The following is an 18438-nucleotide window of genomic DNA, read 5'->3' as shown; positions in this document are numbered from 1 at the left end:
AACACACATTTGCTTATAAAGTACCTGGGAGCTTTTCATGGGGTGGACTGGCTGACTTGAAGGCAGGGGAAACTGAACAGCAATCTTCATTTCGACATTTGCTACAACAATGAAATGTTTATTTGGGGACCACTGAGAATGCAGAAGTAAACAGAATCTAGGGCATGCAGAGCCCATGAAGATTACTCACCATCTCATAGAACACTTTATAAAAGATGGTTTTAACCTTACAGGTCTAAAACTAATCCATCTAACTTAGTGGTGGGCTTTTAGCTGACATTTTTCTTTCTTTCTTTCTTTTTAAAAGTACATAGGTAATTTATCTCATCAAAGAAAAAAAATCCAGATAAGCCAAGGGGGAAAAAAAAAAAACCATCACTCAGAAGCAACCATTCCTAATACATTTCTTACGTATCACCTTCAATAACATTTCCCGTGTAAATATGCATAGATGCACAAAGTTTCGTGGTTTTCCTGACTAAAATGAAATAATACATATTTGCACTGTAATTATTTTTTTCCCATTCAACAACATCTCATGTATATCTTAATTAAGACTTTGTTTCAAAAAAAAAAAAAGGCTCAACCACTGCTTGCTGCAACTGGGGATGTCAAAAACTACTAACCTGGACAACCAACCCATGTAACCCACAGGTCAGTTTCCCTTCTCGGAAACTCCACGTCTGGGTTGTGCTTCGCCTACGATCAGGCTTTCTTAGCATCAGCGGCTCGTATCTAGAAGAAAGGAAAATGCAACAAGTCCTGTGAGTCAAATATTTCAGGCCTGAAGAGAGTACCAGGATCGCGGTTTTACTCTTCTTCCTTCCAATATCCTCTGCCCTTAAAATCTAACAGGCAGTTAGCTTGAATCCTACGGCAGCTAGGTATCGCTCAATGAGGAAAGAGGAATAAAACAAAATGCAAAGCAATGAGGACACAAATATGAATACTTTAAGGATTCATAATTTAATACATATAATAGGGGGTTCTTGCTTTCTCACAATGACAAGCTGTCATGTAGCACAAGAAAGGTTTTTCAAGTATTTTCGAAAATCCTTTTCTGTTTTATTTCCAAATACTTTTATTTTGTAATGGGTTTTAACTTCTAAGTCATCTAAAGTCATTTTGGAAGTAAACAAGGTATTAACTGAAAACACACTGATTTCATGGAGAAACTGAGGAACAGGCTAATAAAATAACTTATTCAAAGTTAAAGAGCTGATTTGAATCCAAGGAGTTAGTCATAAAAACACATCTGATTATTCTCTTAATAATTTATTTCCGCTTTCAAGGGATTTAACAAAATTCTTAGATTTAAAAAAACAAACTGTTCACTTCTCGGGAGCAGGGGTAGATAGACGTTTGGATGAAAAGACATTCATGTTTCATAACATATCCTTCTTATAGTTTGATTTTTTTTTTTTTTTAACATCTCCATGGGCACTTCCATAATACCTTTAAAAAATAAAACAGAAACCCAATACTCATGTTTGGGAATACAACAGGTTTCTGTCATTGAAGAAAAATACAAATTCTTACTTCATTTATAGACCCTTTGCTTTTTGGTGTAGATTTCTTCTGAGTCTGAATTTGAAAGCAGTGAACTTGAATCAAAAGTTGCCGTGAAAGTTACCTGTTGTCAGTGACTGCAGCGAGACCAGCGATATCTAAGAAGGCAGAGCCCTCGGTGGAGCGGGCGGCCAAGGGCTTGCTGGGGTTGTGAGGCGCGGAAGAGCCCTCGTGGGCCAGCATGCCTGTTTCAGTCATCCTCCACAGCTGAGAACGCTTCCCTGGCTCCTGTTGGGCAGAGACAGCAAGAGCCATCATGTGCAGCCACGGCTTCATACAAGGGCTTCAAGAGCTTCACACGGGGCTGAATGAGTTCTCAAGTAGGGACTGTACTAAAAGACACTTCCTGACTATGTCAATGCTTAATTCAAACTTGCACTGCTGTCAATCTCTAGTTGCACTTCGGATAAAATGTGCTAAACTCTTGAACCAAACAACCCAAAATGACAAATAATATAAATTTTTAAAATTTATTTTTTTCATACGCTTAATACTTTCTGAGCAAACCAGTTAGTCGAGGTTCAATCTAATCTCCTCCACTAGCTACGCTGCTATGTTAACTGCTATTCCAGATGGCAGCCCTCCAGTGCCCTTACCTAAAAGAGCGATCCAATTATATAAAGTATATATGATATTCCCAGTATTTGGTCTTTGGTTATCCTCATAACTGGCAGACAACCAGAATTTACCAGAGCTCTCCCCCATCCCATGTTTATACGGGAAGCATACTACATTGATGGTTTCCAATTTCCAATTTACTGGGTTTACTAGTAAGTGGATTGTATTCAAAAGTTATACTAGATTTATTGCTATTAATTCTAAATATATTTTCTCTTAGGAGTATTTTATAAGCAGTACTTGAACTTCCAGGTCAATCCATGAAAGTCTGTATAATCCATTATATATAAGAAGTAATAACAATAATAGTAATAATACCTCCTGAATATTTACTATGTGTCAGCCACTGATCAGTGTGAGTTACACATAGTAATTCATTTAATCCTCAAAACAATCCAGTGAGGTATATACTGTTATTATTCTTACTTAAAATGCAGAAGTCCCAGTGAGATAAAGAAACTTCACCATGGTCACATAACTAGTAGGTGGTAGAGTGAAGGTTTGAACCCCTGCAGTGTGAGTCCAGGGACGACATGCTTATCCACTTTGCCACACTACCTTTCTAACACAATCCCTGTAATTCCATTTCAGTAACACCTCACCATTGAGAATACTCTTTCTATGGGAACGTATACTCCAACTAGACCTGTCAGGATCACATTCTGGGTACCACAAACGCATCCACACACTGTCCCGCGATGGAAAGACAGCTTCTGCATCAAAGCTGTCAAAGCTGCATTAAAAGCTAACAAAGTAATATGAATGCTGGAGTCGAATGCCAGGATCTGAAATCCAGCTGCCTCATTTACTAGCTAAGTGACCTTGGATAAGCTACTAAATTTCTCAGAGCTCCTGTTTCCTGATCTGTCAAAGGGGGAAATTAAGCTACCTCTGAGGGTTCTTGTGATAAGTGTAATAAATACAAGGCACTTTCAGCACATACGTGGCACAGGGTTAATGCCTCGATAAATGTTTGCTATGTTATCATGATCACATCCCTTTACACAGCACGTTACGTACAGCATCCTAGTTGATCCCTCTCACAAACCTGGGAGATCAGTGGGAAAATGAGGCTCAGGTAGGAATGTGAAACACCAGATATCATCATCTTTAAGTGGCAAAGCCAGAACTCAAATCTAGAAGATATGATGCTCTTTCTTTTTTTTTTTTTTATTTTTATTTTACGTTGGAGTATAGTTGATTAACAACGTTGTGTTAGTTTCAGGTGTACAGAGAATTGAGCAGAGTTCCCTGTGCTGTACAGCAGGTCCTTGTTGGTTATCTATTTTATTTATTTATTTATTTTTTATCTATTTTAAATACAGCAGTGTGACGATGCTCTTTCTGCTGGCTGCTAACGCCTCCTCTATCTGTGAAAAGAGATGAAACTGAGCTGCACCTCTCCACCCGCAATCCCCACATGCTGACTTCTCTGTTCACCGTAAGAGAATACATCTATCCCTAGCAACAAAACCACACGGAAAAGCATCTCAGTCTTCCCGGAGGTGTTCCAGATCGGGAATCAAAGCACAGATGCCCCGGTGACATCAAGTTTTCATACATGGACCCTCTGCTGCCTGCCCGTGTGTGCAGGCTCACCGTCACTGGAAACTACCCAAACCTCCACTTAAAAACCCAACATCCACCATTCTCCTTCCAGTTCCCTTCCCCTGCCCCCTTTCCTCACAATTTAGTCCTAAAACCTTGAGGTGAGACTGAGGGAGGGAGAGGCCATGGGGGCTGTGTGAGGGTAGGTGGGTATATTGTGGTGGCCCGGCCCAGAGGGGGATGTTGAAACCCAAGGTGGGTGCTGATCCCTATCGAGGGGCTGGGGAGGCGAGCCTAGTGTGGGTTGTCAGAGACAAAGACAGGTGAGGAGGGAGCTCCTGCAGGGGGTGGGGTTGGAAAGGGAGCTGCCCAGCATGCGGAGATTAGGGCCCACGCCAGGTAACAGCGTGTGTCCACACTCGGGGGTGGGGGTGGGGCACAACTGTGATGAGAGAACATGGGTTACATTCACGGGAACTGATCAAATTAATAAATACATTCTTAGTGTCGGACAAGGGAGTTACAAATATGAAAAGGGAAAAAATTAGAATGAGCTTTGTGATGCTGGACTAGAATTAGAACTATTAGTGTGAACTGCTGGTTCTTAATACACAGAGACAGAGAAATCTGTTGAATATATAAATACACATATAAGATATATGTATGCATATGCACATATGTATATAAGCAGATATAGTATGTGCCGTGTGTGTGCATATATACGTCATGTATACATAAAATCGCTAGGTCTGTCCCTTGAGAGAGTCTGGGAACAGCGACACCACAACAGCAACAAGGGCACCTAGTGTACATATCTTAAGTTTCTAAATTCCATTCTCTGATAAAAGGAATCAGGGCTCCTTAAAGAAGTGGCAAATTCTGGGAATGCTGCAGGGAAAGTACAAAATGAGCCCAAAATAACTTGCTGTGTCAGAAAGTATGAAAGTGCTCAAGGCATGAGGGGGCATATGTCAAAAGGACACAGAAGGTTAAAGGCACTCCCACTGGCCAAATATGAGAACTGAGGATAAAAATAAATCCTGACAGTAACAGATAACACACTGAATAAAACAGGGAGCCATGGGGACATACATAAAGCTACAGAGTGAACTGTGCCCCTGCAAAATCCTTATGCTGAAGACCTAACCCACAGTTGTGATGAAAATGGGGCCTTTGGGTAATAATTAGGCTTAGATGAGGTCATGAGGGTGGGGGTCTCCTGATGGGATCAGTGTCCTTAAGACACCAAAGGGCTTGCTTTCTCCTCTCCCCTCTGACCCCACTCTTCCTCTGCCATCTGAGGACACGGTAAGAAGGCTGCAGTCCACAAACCAGAAGAAGGGCCCCCTCCGGGAACCGACTCGGCCGGCACCCTGATCTTGGACCTCCCAGCTTCCAGAAGTGCAAGAAATACATTCTCATTGTTTAGTCTGTAGTATTTTGTTCTGGAAGTCCAAGCTAATACACATGCATGCATGCATACATACATACATAGACAGAAAACTTGATGAGGAACAGGATATTTACAGAGTCTCAAAGCACCTCTCCACAAAATATTTACTAAATACAAGGGAAAAGAAAAACATCCTTCACAGTGGAGAAGGCTGGCAGACACCACCTTAAGCAAGTGCTAACGTTAACATCACCAGCAACAGGACAAATCCACTTTACAGAACTTCTACCAACTTTTCTGTAAATTTGAGATTCTTTCAAAACAGAAAGTAAAAAAAAAAAAATCCCCCAAAACAAACAAACAAAAACCTAAGAGGTCAACCTTCCACTCTTGGTTTCTAATTCAAGCACACAGGTCCATTTCCTAGTGACAATTCAAAGAACATTGCCTGGGACTTCCCTGGTGGCGCAGTGGTTGAGAGTCTGCCTGCCAGTGCAGGGGACACGGGTTCGAGCCCTGGTCTGGGAGGATCCCACATGTCGCAGAGCGGCTAGGCCCGTGGGCCACAATTGCTGAGCCTGCGCGTCTGGAGCCTGTGGTCCGCAACAAGAGAGGCCGCGATAATGAGAGGCCCGCGCACTGCGATGAAGAGTGGCCCCCACTTGCCGCAACTGGAGAAAGCCCTCGCACAGAAACGAAGACCCAACACAGCCATAAATAAATAAATAAATAAATAAAAATTGTATAACTTAAAAAAAAAAAAAAGGAACAGAATGGAGCTGTTCTGTATTGAAAGAACATTGCCTAGTTTTAGATGTCAACGTAACTCACTCATCACCTTCCCTCCCATTTACCGGTTTTCATCCTCATCAAGTGAAATGACAACTGTGAAAGTGTGTAAATTATAAAATTTTATTTAAAGTATTTTTTGCTACTTAATTTTAAAAAATCTGTTTTTGTCTACTTAGCAGACACCTCGCCCTTGGAAGTCACACGCATATTTATTATTAGTGTTTTGCTGACCACACCTGGTGATCGTACTCCACTTGATACATCATCTTTCTCTTGAGTTGGTTTTCATTCACTCTAACGTCCTCATTAACTTGAACATTTCTTTGAAGGTCATCTGCATCATTTCCAAGGGCTCTTCTATTTTTTTCCCAATTCCTTGATTTTTGTCAGACTCCTTTAATTTTAGATTATTGCCTTTCAAAATTTCCTTTTTCAAAATGTTCAATAAAGTCTAGAAAATTGTTTACTTTCAATTACTACATCTCATGGTCTCTTTACTCATCACCATTCCCAAACCTTATTTCTAAAATGTATCTAACACATAAACACAGTCTTATATAAAAGAATGTGATAACATTTTAAGCAAATTTGAATTATGTGGCTTTCAACTGGTATGATATAAAAACACATGTAGAAGTACTGGTTGATTGATAGATGGATGAACCTTGAAAACATTAGGATAACTGAAAGAAGCCCTTCATTAAAGACCACTCGTATATTGACAGAAGTCCAGAACAGAGGCGTCTACAGTGACAGAAAGTAGATTAACGACTGCTTAGGGCTGGGAAGTAAGGAGAATGCGGGGGTGATAGATAAAGGATACAGGGTTCTTTCTTGAGGTGATGAAAATGTTCTAAAATTGAGTGTGGTTAGAGTAGTATTTACTGTGGATATATTAAAACCCAATGAATTGTATATTTTAAATGGGTGATTTGTATGGTATATGAATTATATCTCTATAAAGCTGTTACAAATATAAAACTGAATTGGAAACACATGTATTAAAGTTTCATTTGATGTGCAAAATTTGAAATAATTTGAATCTATCCCCCATGAAAAATGTGGTAAGAGTTGTACAACCTCAAAGCCAAATGAGTCATAAACCACCTACATTACTGCCACACATGATAGCACTTTAGTTGATTAAAGGGCATCCTCTGTCAGCATTAGGGCCATTTAGGTTGGAAACACACACCCTCTGTCAGGGTTGTTTTTGGATTATATGATTTATATTATGCAAAATTTTCCAGAACACACCCCTCAGGTAAATGGTTTCAAATAATTACAGCTGGTGATCTTCCTCCTCTTAAAGCGGTTTCTGCACCTCTGTGTTCTCAAACAACATTCATTTTGAAGTCTGAACTATTTATTACCAGTCTTTCTGTCAGTCACAATATTTCTGGTCAAACTTTACTCTTTCTCTCAATATCTAGGTCTATTAGCATAATCATTTCATAAACTAACTTGAAAAGAATGTTGGCATTAAAAGGGAAAAAACTGTCAGTGTGATAATTTTTCCACTGAGTTTAGGGAAAAGTAGATTAGGGGAGTGTTACAACAGAAAAAGAGTAATGAAAACGACAAATCACAAATTTGAAAAAAAATAAATTCAAGAATTAAGTTCTTCGAAAAGGTATCAAAGATGAGAAGGGCTTGAAATTCCTAGAGCAGGCATCATGGAACAGTGGGGAGAACAACAATTGGAGCAGTCAGGATGCCCAAGTTCCATCTGAGCACGGGCCTAGGTCTCTGCTTGCTCATCTGCAAAACGAGAGGGTGGACCAGGTGGCCCCTGTCCCTTCCAGGGCTAAAAATCTTTTCTTCTAAACTCCAAGTTCTAAGCTCTCTTACCTTCTTCTTTAAAATGACTCTCTGTGTCTTTGGTGAGACATCCAAGACGAGCTCTGCACAGGTAATGGCTCTGTTGGAAGCCACAGGCCGTCCTGTCCCCTCCTGTAAACTAGAATTGAAAAAACAGTAACAATCATAATACACACACACACGTATACACGTGGACTCACATGCGTATTCATGTACTCCTAAGCAAATGGCTAAACCTCCACCATAAAGAAGATAATTCTTTTTTCATCATAGAAGAAAAAGTCTGACTCAAGCTGCAGAAAGATCAAGGTTGTGCTGTTTTCCTGCACAGTTCAAAGATTCATTTGTCAGAAGACATACTCTGACATTTCCCCTCTCCTGATAATTTCAGTGGCTTAAAATTCAGACATAAAAGGATGACTATATATCTTTAGAGACAAAAAAACAAAAACTAATCCAGACATTCCAAGGGTCCAAGAATTAGTTCTACTGTTTGCCAGAAAGATGATCAGAAGTATTGCGTCCCTATGTCTTAGCAAGAAACCAGAAGTCCCTTCAGGATGAAAAGAAAACAAAGGGTTCATAATCACCTTCCTCCAATTCCACCTTGTTGTGTTTCTCTGTGGCTTAAGAATACTAAGCTTTATGGAACGTTGCAGCCTAACTACACTTTAGGGTATTTCAATGAGATTCTATTTAGATTATCCTCCTGTTTCCACTAATCTCTATCATCAAAAAAGGGACTGAAAAATTCCGAGTTAAAAACCAGTTTTCATGATACCAAAAGCACAAGTGACCAAAAAAATTTTGACTTCAACAACATTAAAAACTTTTGTCCTTCCAAAAGACATTACCAAGAAAGTAAAAAGACAATCCACGGAATGGGAGAAGATATTTGCAAATCATATATCTCATATGGGATTTGTATCCGTATCATATAAGGAGCTTTAAAATTCAACAATAAAAAGGCAAAAAAATTTAATTTAAAAATGGGCCAAGGACTTGAATAGACATTTCCCCAAAGATACACAAATGGGGAACTCCCTGGCAGTCCAGTGGTTAGGAGCCACCGCTCTCAACGCCGTGGCCGGGGCAGCCCGGGTTCGATACCTGGTTGGGGAACTAAGATCCCCCAAGCTGTGCGACATGGTCAAAAAACAAAAAAACAAACAAAAAGATACACAAATGGGAATAAGCACATGATAAGGTCTTCAATATCATTAATTATTATGTAAATGCAAATCAAAACCGCAGTGAGATAACATTACCTATTCAGTAGAATTACTAAAATCAAAAAAAAGTGGAAAATGGGGCTTCCCTGGTGGCACAGTGGCTAAGAATCCGCCTGCCAATGCAGGGGACACGGGTTCGAGCCCTGGTCCAGGAAGATCCCACATGCCGCAGAGCAACTGAGCCTGTGCGTCACAACTGCTAAGCCTGCGAGCCACAACTACTGAGCCCACGTGCCACAACTACTGAAGCCTGCGCTCCTAGAGCCCATGCTCCGCAGCAAGAGAAGCCACTGCAATGAGAAGCCTGCACACTGCAACGAAGAGTAGCCCCCACTCGCCACAACTAGAGAACGCCCGCACGTAGCAACGAATACCCAACACAGCCAAAAATGAATAAATAAAATAAATTAAAAAAACATTAAAAAATTTTTTTTCTTTTTAAGTGGAAAACAACAAGCACTGCTGAGAATGTAGAGAAACTGGAACCCTTACACATTGCTGGTGGGACATAAAATGATTCAGCTCCTGCGGAAAATAGTATAGCAGTTCCTCAAAAAGGTAAACACAGAATTACCGTAGACACCAGCAATTCCACTCCTAGGTATATATGCAAAAGAATTAAAAACAAGTACTTAAACAAGTACATGCATGGGCATGCTGATAGCACTGTTCACAACAGCCAAAAGGTAGAGACAACACAAATGTCCATCAAAGGAAGAACAGACAAACAAAATGTGGTACAGACACACAATGGAATATTACTCAGCCATAACAGGAATGAAACAGTGACACATGCTACAGTGTGGATGAACCTTGAAAACATTATGCTAAGTGAAGGAAGCCAGACACAAAAGGTCACATATTTTATGATAAGTTATGTGAAATATCTGAAATAGGTAAATCCTTAGAGACAGAAAGCAGATTGGTGGTTTCCAGGGGCTGGGAGAAGAGGTTTAACAGGGGAGTCACTACTTAATGGGTTCGGGGTGATGAAAGCGTTTTGGAACTAGACAGAGGTGGTGGCTGTACCATATCACGAATACACTAAATGCCACTGAACTGATCACTTTAAAATGGTTACTTTTATGGTATATGAACTTCACCTCAATTTAAAATAAAACAAAACAAAACAAAACTAGTCTCCTTCCTCATCATTAGGTCTCACCAAAAATGCGAAGAAATAGGATCTACTGCACTTCAAAATAGGGTTCAACCCCTTAGCACACTAAGATTCCCAGGAACTTCTCTTTTTCTCTATCCATATCCGTTCAACCCATTAAACTCTAATTCTCCATTAGGATTCTTCAGTTAAACAGCTTAGTAGCTACCAGAATTTAACATAAGAAAGGAAAGAGAAAAACATGAATAGTAACCAGATTAAGGACTGGTTTTTCAGGCACTGAAACCTTAAGCATATCATACTGTTGAGCGCCATAATCTTTAAAAAGAAAGAAACACACATGATTGACTTAATTAAAACAAGATAAGCATCTCAGCACCATCATTATCAAAAGAGAACTGTAATAAACAAGGAAAAGAAGGGCTATTCTAAGCAAAGATGCCTATTCAATTCATTATTAGTGAAATCTGGAGTCTAGGTAGCTGAGAGAGACACTGCACAGACTCACAGATGATTTTGTGGGCCTCAGGCACATACAAAAATATTTCATGAGCAAAATTATTCAGAACATTTTGGAAAGAAATATGACTTTAAATGCCCTGTTCACCAGGTGACTTATATTTGGAATGCTAAAGATTAGGCTATCTTCTCAGTTTCTTCAACTTTAAAATTGGCCCTGTAACCAGCACAGAAACAAACTATATTTATGTGTTGGTGGAATGACTACTTTTGAAAGCCTAACATTTTGAATCTCTACGTACCTATCTCTGCACCAATCTAACAGAATTAGAATAAGCTCACTATTCCTCACCTGACTTTTCTTTCTAAATACAACTAACTAGTCAGACAACAGTGAAGATTATAATTCTAAGGCAACTGGAATTACTGTCAAGTTAAACTCCTCTGCTTGCCTTTATGTGATTATTAAAAAGACCTTTAAGTGTCTGCTTAATCAGAATTCTCAACGGAAGAGGAGAGTCAGAATGGTGACTTGAATAATTATGGATGAAGATTAGTCAGTTTCAAATGAGAAAAGAGGTAAAACAAAAAATGGCAAGAAGTTTAAAGCAAGAGAAATTTAAGACATTATAATAACAATGCCTTAAGGGAGTTGTTAGATACTAGAATGGATTATTGGGGATGGATTATTAAAAAGAGAAGAGTCTTGCCTTTTTGGATAAATTTTACTCTACCCAGAAGACAAGGGTTTAGACTAAAGACCTCTCAAGATAGAGCCTGAGCCTAGGATTTGGTAAAGAATGGAAGGAATCTTCGTTCATCCCTTAGCCTCCTGAGAACTGCTTAAAATTTAAAACCGGTTAATAATTAGAGTTTTCTGCTTTACGAACAGTAATTTAACTCAGAATTACCCAGAGAACGTATATGTAGCAGCAATGTAAATGAAATTTTCATAATAAAGCTGTCGGTTATCCTGGAAATCATTCATGTTGCAGTTGATCTCAGAGGAACCTGCCCCTTTAACAGTCAGAGTGATAAAAGGTGGCAGGGTGGGTTCGTCCCAGGCATAATCCAAGGAAGTCATGGGCTTCACTTCAGTTCGGAGCCTGGGTTCAGCAACGCCATGCTGAGTGAAGACAACCGGGACCTACAGTAACGGCAGAGAGGATAAAGAGGACTTTCATTCAGAGCGGTGGTACTGGAAAGTGATCAGTGCCTCCTAGGTTTAAGTCCCAGATCCTTCCCAAATGAATCCTACACAGCATATAACCACAAGTGAGGATAATCATCTGGCCTCTTCAAATGCCTTTCTAATCATCTTCAAAATTGCAAAAAGCCCACCAATTAGACATGGGCCACAGCCTGTTGGGTAAAGGGTTTTGAGAAGCTTTGCCACGCCAAATACCTAGAGGAAGCTTCTCTGTCCTTTCAATGGCATCTAGTCTACCCTCAACCCCCTGGGATACACTTAGAACAAAAATTTTGGAATTCAGCTATGGAAAGTCACATATTTTAAGATGTAAGGCATAATTTAAAATAGAATCTAATGATTTCCATCTTGGCTTTACTTGGAAGATTCATAAAAGAGCTCACTGTAACTAAGCAACAGTAAAAATGCCCGCCCATTCTACCGGGCATTTGTCAATCTGATTCTGATTCCTCTCTCTCTGTTTATATGGAAATGTCTATAGAGGGCACCATGCCAACCAAACCATCTAGTCAAAATAAGTTCTGGGGACTGAGAAGTCACTTCTGGACAAGGCTGCCCAGCAATCAAAATAACCAGCAGAAACCACCTCCCAATGGTAAGATTTCTAAGATCCTGTATAGCTTCTTTTGAACCCAAGTTTAAAATGTACTTCATCATTATCTTAAGGGCAGTACATATTCCACTTTCCCGCATATGAAACAGCCAAACGGGCTCTCAACTCCCCTTGATACCTTAGAAAAGTTGTCAATTCGGAAAGGAGGGGGTAACTGATCTGTATCACTAAAGGAGATCCTATAGGTAGCTCCTCGAAGAGTAATTTCCACACGCAGGAAGAAGCATTTTCCCAGAGTGTCTCTGCAGTAAAAGGAAACAAAAGACGCTGCATAAAATGGAGGGAACAAGTTCCAGTTCACACTCTCCTCATACTTCTCATGATCACCACTGTGTGCTCTCTGCTCACATTAAAAAAGTAGAAACTGACAGTATAATCACACAGTAAAAAAGAATTCATTCAAGCAACTTTGAACAGCACGCCATAACTGTGTGAGATCTACAAATTTTACTTAGGGTTTGTTTTGGGTCCTAGTGTCAGTGCAGCAAATGAGTAAATATTGGTTGAACTACATAAAATTGTTAATATTAGACTACTTTTGACCTAGAAACGAGGAATTTCACATGGTTCAAACTAATATATTGATGTTATTGATAAACAGGGTTTGCATTGTAGGATGAGGGAAGGTCAGGAAGAATCCTGTGGAATGAAGGTACCAGTATGTGATCATAATTTATGTGGGTGTTGTGGGGGTGTGTGTGTATGTGTGTGTGTACTTAAATACAGATAAACCACTGGAGAGAATGGAAAGAAAGCTCTTCCTTAGGGAATAATATCAGTTAATAAATGTAGAAGAAATGAGGGAACCAGAAAATCACCATTTTGTAACCACCAATGTAATAACTGATTCAGGTAAGAACCATCAAACCACTGAGTGAAAGGTTTTGGGGAAACAGAACATACACACAGTCTCAAATTATCCCCCCAATGGACTAGTCCTGTTTACAAAGAAGAAAAGGTAACTTCACAATACAGAGACCTGGTGGACACCACCTAAACCAAATGATGATCAAATTTAGCAACATCAATAATGGAACCAACAGACGTCACAGGCCTCTGGATGTGATGCAGTGGGAAACACGTACCACCGCAGAAGTAGTATTCTTACCAAAAATGTCTGGCCCAAATTTTTCTTTTTTCTTTTTTGGCCTGAATTTATACATAGAAAACCATCAGAAAAATCCAGAAAATAAAACATTCTACCAGACACTGGCTTGGACTCCAAAAATGTCAATGTCAATAAAGACAAAAAGGGAAAAGTGAGACTATGACTATTCTAGATTAAAGGAGATGAGATATACCAGCCAAATAAAATGCATGGTCCTTCACTGGATCCTAGATCTGGGGAGGAGGGTTGCTATGAAGGACATTTTAGAGGACTATTTATTTAAAAACATAATCAATATTAAATTTCTTCAGTGTATAATGATAGCTAATAAAGTTTTTATGGCTGAAGTATCATGATGACTTCACATTACTTTCAAATGGTTTGGGAAAAAAAGTGTATGTGTGCACGTGTGGAGAGAGAACAAGAACAAGGCAAATGTTGAAATGTAGGAAATCTAGGTAAAAGAGGGGTGCCTTTGTACTACTCTTGTAAGTTTTCTGTGGGTTTAAACTGATTCAAGATGAAAATGTGGGGAAAGTAGAGGAAACAGCTGGCCCAGGTCCCTGCTCAGTAGTTTAGGGCCACACACTGAAACTATTTCAAAAGGATTAACAAAGGTACACAAGCCATCTTTCTCCCCACCCTCCACACCTTTTACTTCCTTTTCTTCTTTTTTTTAAGTAACGATGAGTAACTTTTTTGTTTAATTCTGAATTGGCTTCACACCACACAACAGATCTGGGCTGCCTCCACCAAGGCAGTATATAAACCAATGGTGGTTTCAGCTGCAGAATTCCTCACCTTCCCCTGCCCGCCCCCACCATGAAATCTTGTGGGGCAGGGGTCCCCAACCCCTGGTCCTCGGTGGACGGGGCCGCACAGCAGGAGGTGAGCGGTGGGCAAGCGAGCGAAGCTTCATCTGCCGCTCCCCATCACTCGCATTACCACCTGAACCATCCCCCTACCCCACTGTCCGTGGAAAAACTGTCTTTGATGAAACTGGTCCCTGGTGCCAAAAAGGTTGGGGACCGCTGTTGTGGGGAACATATGATACTACCAGATAGGAGTTCTGATTGAAGTAGGGATGAGGGCATTGGAGCCCTGCCCACTTTGCTCCCTTGACCTGTAAAGTCACCTCCTTAGACCCCAATGGCCCCTAGGAACATAGCTGAAAAACCACTATGCCAGAAGCAATTAACTCTAATAAGGGGGGCCAGGGCAAAGGATAATTAAGAAACGCACATCATCAACAAAAACAGAAACAAAGAAAAACCTCAGATAATGCATTTTTTTAAGTCAAATATAAATACTATTTTGGATCATCTATTATTAAATTAGCCATTTTTCTGTTCCCTTACAATAGTGTTCTCCATAGCGAACTAACCATAAGGTATAAACGATTAAATATTGCTTCTAAATGTGTTGAAATAGCACTGATTTCAGTGTCTTTAGATTCAAAAAGCATTTGATGAAAAAAATTAAAGAGGACAGAAATAAATAGAAAGTCATCCCACGTTCATGGATTAGAAGACTTAGTATTGTCAAGATGTCAATGCTACCCAAAGTGGATCTACAGATCTAATACAACCCCCATCAAAATTCCAAGTGTTCTTTTTTCCCCCAGAAATAGTAAAATTCAGATGGAATCTCAAGGGACTCCAAATAGCCAAAATAGTCTTGAAAAAGAACAAAGATGGAAGTCTCACACTTCCTAACTTCAAAACTTATTACAAAACTACTGTAATTAAAAAAAAAATGTGTGATATTGGCATAAAGATAGAATATGAGTGAATAGAATAGAGAGCCCAGAAATAAACCCTCACATATAGGGTCAACCAAGTTTTGACAAGGGTGTCAAGACCATACCATGGGGAAAGGAAAGTCTTTGCAACAAATGGTGTTGGGAAAACTGGATATCCACAAACAAAAGAATGAAGTTGGACCCTTACCTTACACTAAATACAAACATTAACTCAAAATGGATCAAAGACCTACATGTAAGAGCTAAAACTATAAAATTCTCAGAAGAAAACACAGGGGGAAAGCTTCACAACACTGGATTTGGCAATGATTTCTTGGATACGACACCAAAAGCACAGGCAACAAAAGTTAAAATAGGTAAGTTGGACTACATCGAAATTAAAAACTATAAATCACAGAACACAATCAACAGAGTGAAAAGGCAATGTACGGAATGGGAGAAAATATATGCAAATTATGTATCTCATAAGGGATCAGTATTCAGAATATATAAAGGACTCCTACAACTCAACAACAACAAAAACAATTCGAAAATGGGCAAAGGAGTTGAAAAGACGTGTCTCCCAAAAAGATGTACAAATGGCCAACGAGCACATGAAAAGAAGTTCAACATCACTAATCATTAGGGAAATGAGAATCAAAACCATTAGATACCACCTCACACCCATTACCATCAAAAAGGCAAAAAATAACAAGTGTTGGTGAGGATATGGAGAAATTGGAACCCTTGTGTGCTATTGGCAGGAATGTAAAATGGTGAAACGTAAATGGTGAATGTAAAAATGGTCCTACTGTATAGCACAGGGAACTATATTCAATATACTGTGATAAACCATAAGGAAAAGAATATGAAAAAGAATGTATATATATCTGTAACTGAATCACCATGCTGTACAGCAGAAATTAACACAACATTGTAAATCAACTATATCTGAATATATATAATTTCACTGCACTAGAGTGAAATAAAATGTAATAAACTATCACCAAAAAAAAAAAAAAGGAGCTTCTGACACATGTTACAACATGGACGAACCTTGAGGACATTATGCTAAGTGAAATAAGCCACTCATAAAAAGACAAATATTGTATGATTTCACTTATCTGAGGTACCTAGAGTAGTCAAATTCATACAGAAAGGAAAACAGCAGTTGCCAGGGGTTAAGAAAGGGAAAAAGAGGAGCAGTTGTTTAATGGGTACAGAGTTTCCATTTTGCAAGAGGAAAAGAGTTTAGGAGATTGTTTGCACAACATGAATGTACTTAACACTAGTGAAGTTAAAAATGGTGAAGATAGTAAATTTTATGTTATGTGCCTGAGGCCCACAAAATAATCTCTGGGTCTTTATGCTATCTTTCTTATATGGTATGTGTATTTTACCACAATTTTTAAAGTTTAATACATTTTTTTTTAAAGCACTGGATGAAAGCAGAAAAAGAAAGCAGTCATCCTGTGCTACTTGAGGCTGAATTTTGTTGACTTTTCTTAACAAGGACCTGAGGGTCACTGGGTTGGGCAAAGAAGGCCAGGTGATTTACTGAAACCACATCAAATGAGAGAAGAGTCTGTACAATGTGCAAGAATAGACAAAAACATTTATAATCAAAGCTGCCATCTAAATGCTGACAGAGTTGTGGGCAACAGTGAGATCAGTACTACCCCCTGAACATGTGATCTCAGACGACAGCAACTGCACAATAGTCAAAACTGTCAACGTTCCCTTTAACTCACTGCATCAAAATGTTCACTACTCCTTGCCTGGTCTTTGCACTTTTATGACCTTTGAGCCAGAAACATATGTGTGCATTTCATGAAGAGTAGTCTTACTATTTATTACTATTTACAGCTTTATAAATATCTGAAATTTATATGGTATTTACAGCTTACTATTTACATTACTGCACCTCAAATGAGGCTACTTTTTGTCTAAATATAGTCTCTGAACTTACCTCATGTTGATATGGAAGGAATTATTCTTGTTGACTTCAAAGCCTCCAGACCAAATACAACTGGGAACATCCATCAATCGGACACATAACAGCTGATCGTAGTCATTCCGAGGCCAATGGAACACCACACTGGAACCAGGAAGGGTGGAAATGTAACCTTCAGGATTGGCTGTTCCCTAAAACACACAGGACACTGGCTTTAGTCAAAAGCCAAGTCAAGACATAAATGCTTACTGAGTATCTATCTACCCTGAGCCTTGCCCTCCACCAGGAGCTATTTAGGATACCAAAGGCACAAAATGATTACTCACATCAAAAAACTTAGTGTTGATGGGGAGATAAGCCCTGACATTAAAACTCACTGTGCTATTAAATAAACACTAGTTACTCTTCAAAAGCAAGCTGCTTACCTGTCCCCTGGCAAACTCCCTCTGTGCAAATGCAAGCTTGTGAGATGATTTATTATCTAACAGGTAACGGGGAGCGAAGATTACCATACAGGTGTCAATATATCGGCCTCGGCCTTTCTTGACATCAATACCTACAAATAACAAGAACCAGTTCCATGAGTTAATCAGAAGGAAAAAAATTTGTGGTCTAAAAAAATTAAATAGCCTTCACAATTTCTCTGAAAAAACAATTGTAGCACCCAGAGAGGCTGTCAAGCTTCCTAAGAATGGAATGAAAAGAGCAACAGCACTCAAAGTATTATACTTTATTCCCATTTAGGCCTTAAAAAGTCTCCATGGCAACATCAATGTCCCCATAATTCCTAGTTTCTTCATAAAGTGTGTACAATTACAACAGCAACTAAAACACACAGGTGTTCAGTTTGGTTTCCATTTATAAAACTAAGACAGTTTATGTGATACATTTCTGCTTACATATGGGACACAAAATTTCCTCCTAGAGAACTTGCCCCTTTTACAGCATATCGTAGAAATTTCGTATTACTTAACTGGTTTCTGCAACTGCCCTGAACTCAACTGACTCTTCTAGTATTTTCTTTAAGCCCACTGCCCAAGAATCCAGCTCAAACATAATGCTAGATACTATAGAATTTATTCCTTCATAAAATAAACGTTTTCAGTACCTACTAGGTACTGAGAAAAAAAAAGCAAACAAAACACATACCAAGGAAAAAAAGACATAATCAAAAGGAAATCTCAAAACACGAGGTTCCAAAGAAAGAAAGAAAAATGAAATAGCACTATATTCTTAGAAATTCTGCTAACAACTTTTAAA

General features: G+C 39.2%; 1 protein-coding gene across 5 annotated transcripts in view; it reads right to left on the bottom strand.

Moving 5' to 3' along the window:
• VPS13D (vacuolar protein sorting 13 homolog D) overlaps window positions 1–18438 on the bottom strand; it is a 247617-nt gene that overhangs the window by 113912 nt on the left and 115267 nt on the right. For all 5 annotated transcript variants that reach the window (XM_036858737.1, XM_036858753.1, XM_036858761.1 and 2 more), the window contains 7 exons: window positions 17604–17734; window positions 17194–17369; window positions 12494–12617; window positions 11464–11699; window positions 7772–7880; window positions 1634–1797; window positions 627–735 (listed from right to left, as the gene is read on the bottom strand). In XM_036858737.1, the coding sequence (XP_036714632.1) occupies window positions 627–735; window positions 1634–1797; window positions 7772–7880; window positions 11464–11699; window positions 12494–12617; window positions 17194–17369; window positions 17604–17734 (1049 nt within the window). The remainder of the gene's footprint in view (window positions 1–626; window positions 736–1633; window positions 1798–7771; window positions 7881–11463; window positions 11700–12493; window positions 12618–17193; window positions 17370–17603; window positions 17735–18438) is intronic.

Source organism: Balaenoptera musculus, chromosome 1, assembly GCF_009873245.2.
Source record: "Balaenoptera musculus isolate JJ_BM4_2016_0621 chromosome 1, mBalMus1.pri.v3, whole genome shotgun sequence".
In the NCBI taxonomy this organism is placed as follows: Eukaryota; Metazoa; Chordata; class Mammalia; order Artiodactyla; family Balaenopteridae; genus Balaenoptera; species Balaenoptera musculus.
This window is presented reverse-complemented; position numbering and strand designations above follow the sequence as displayed.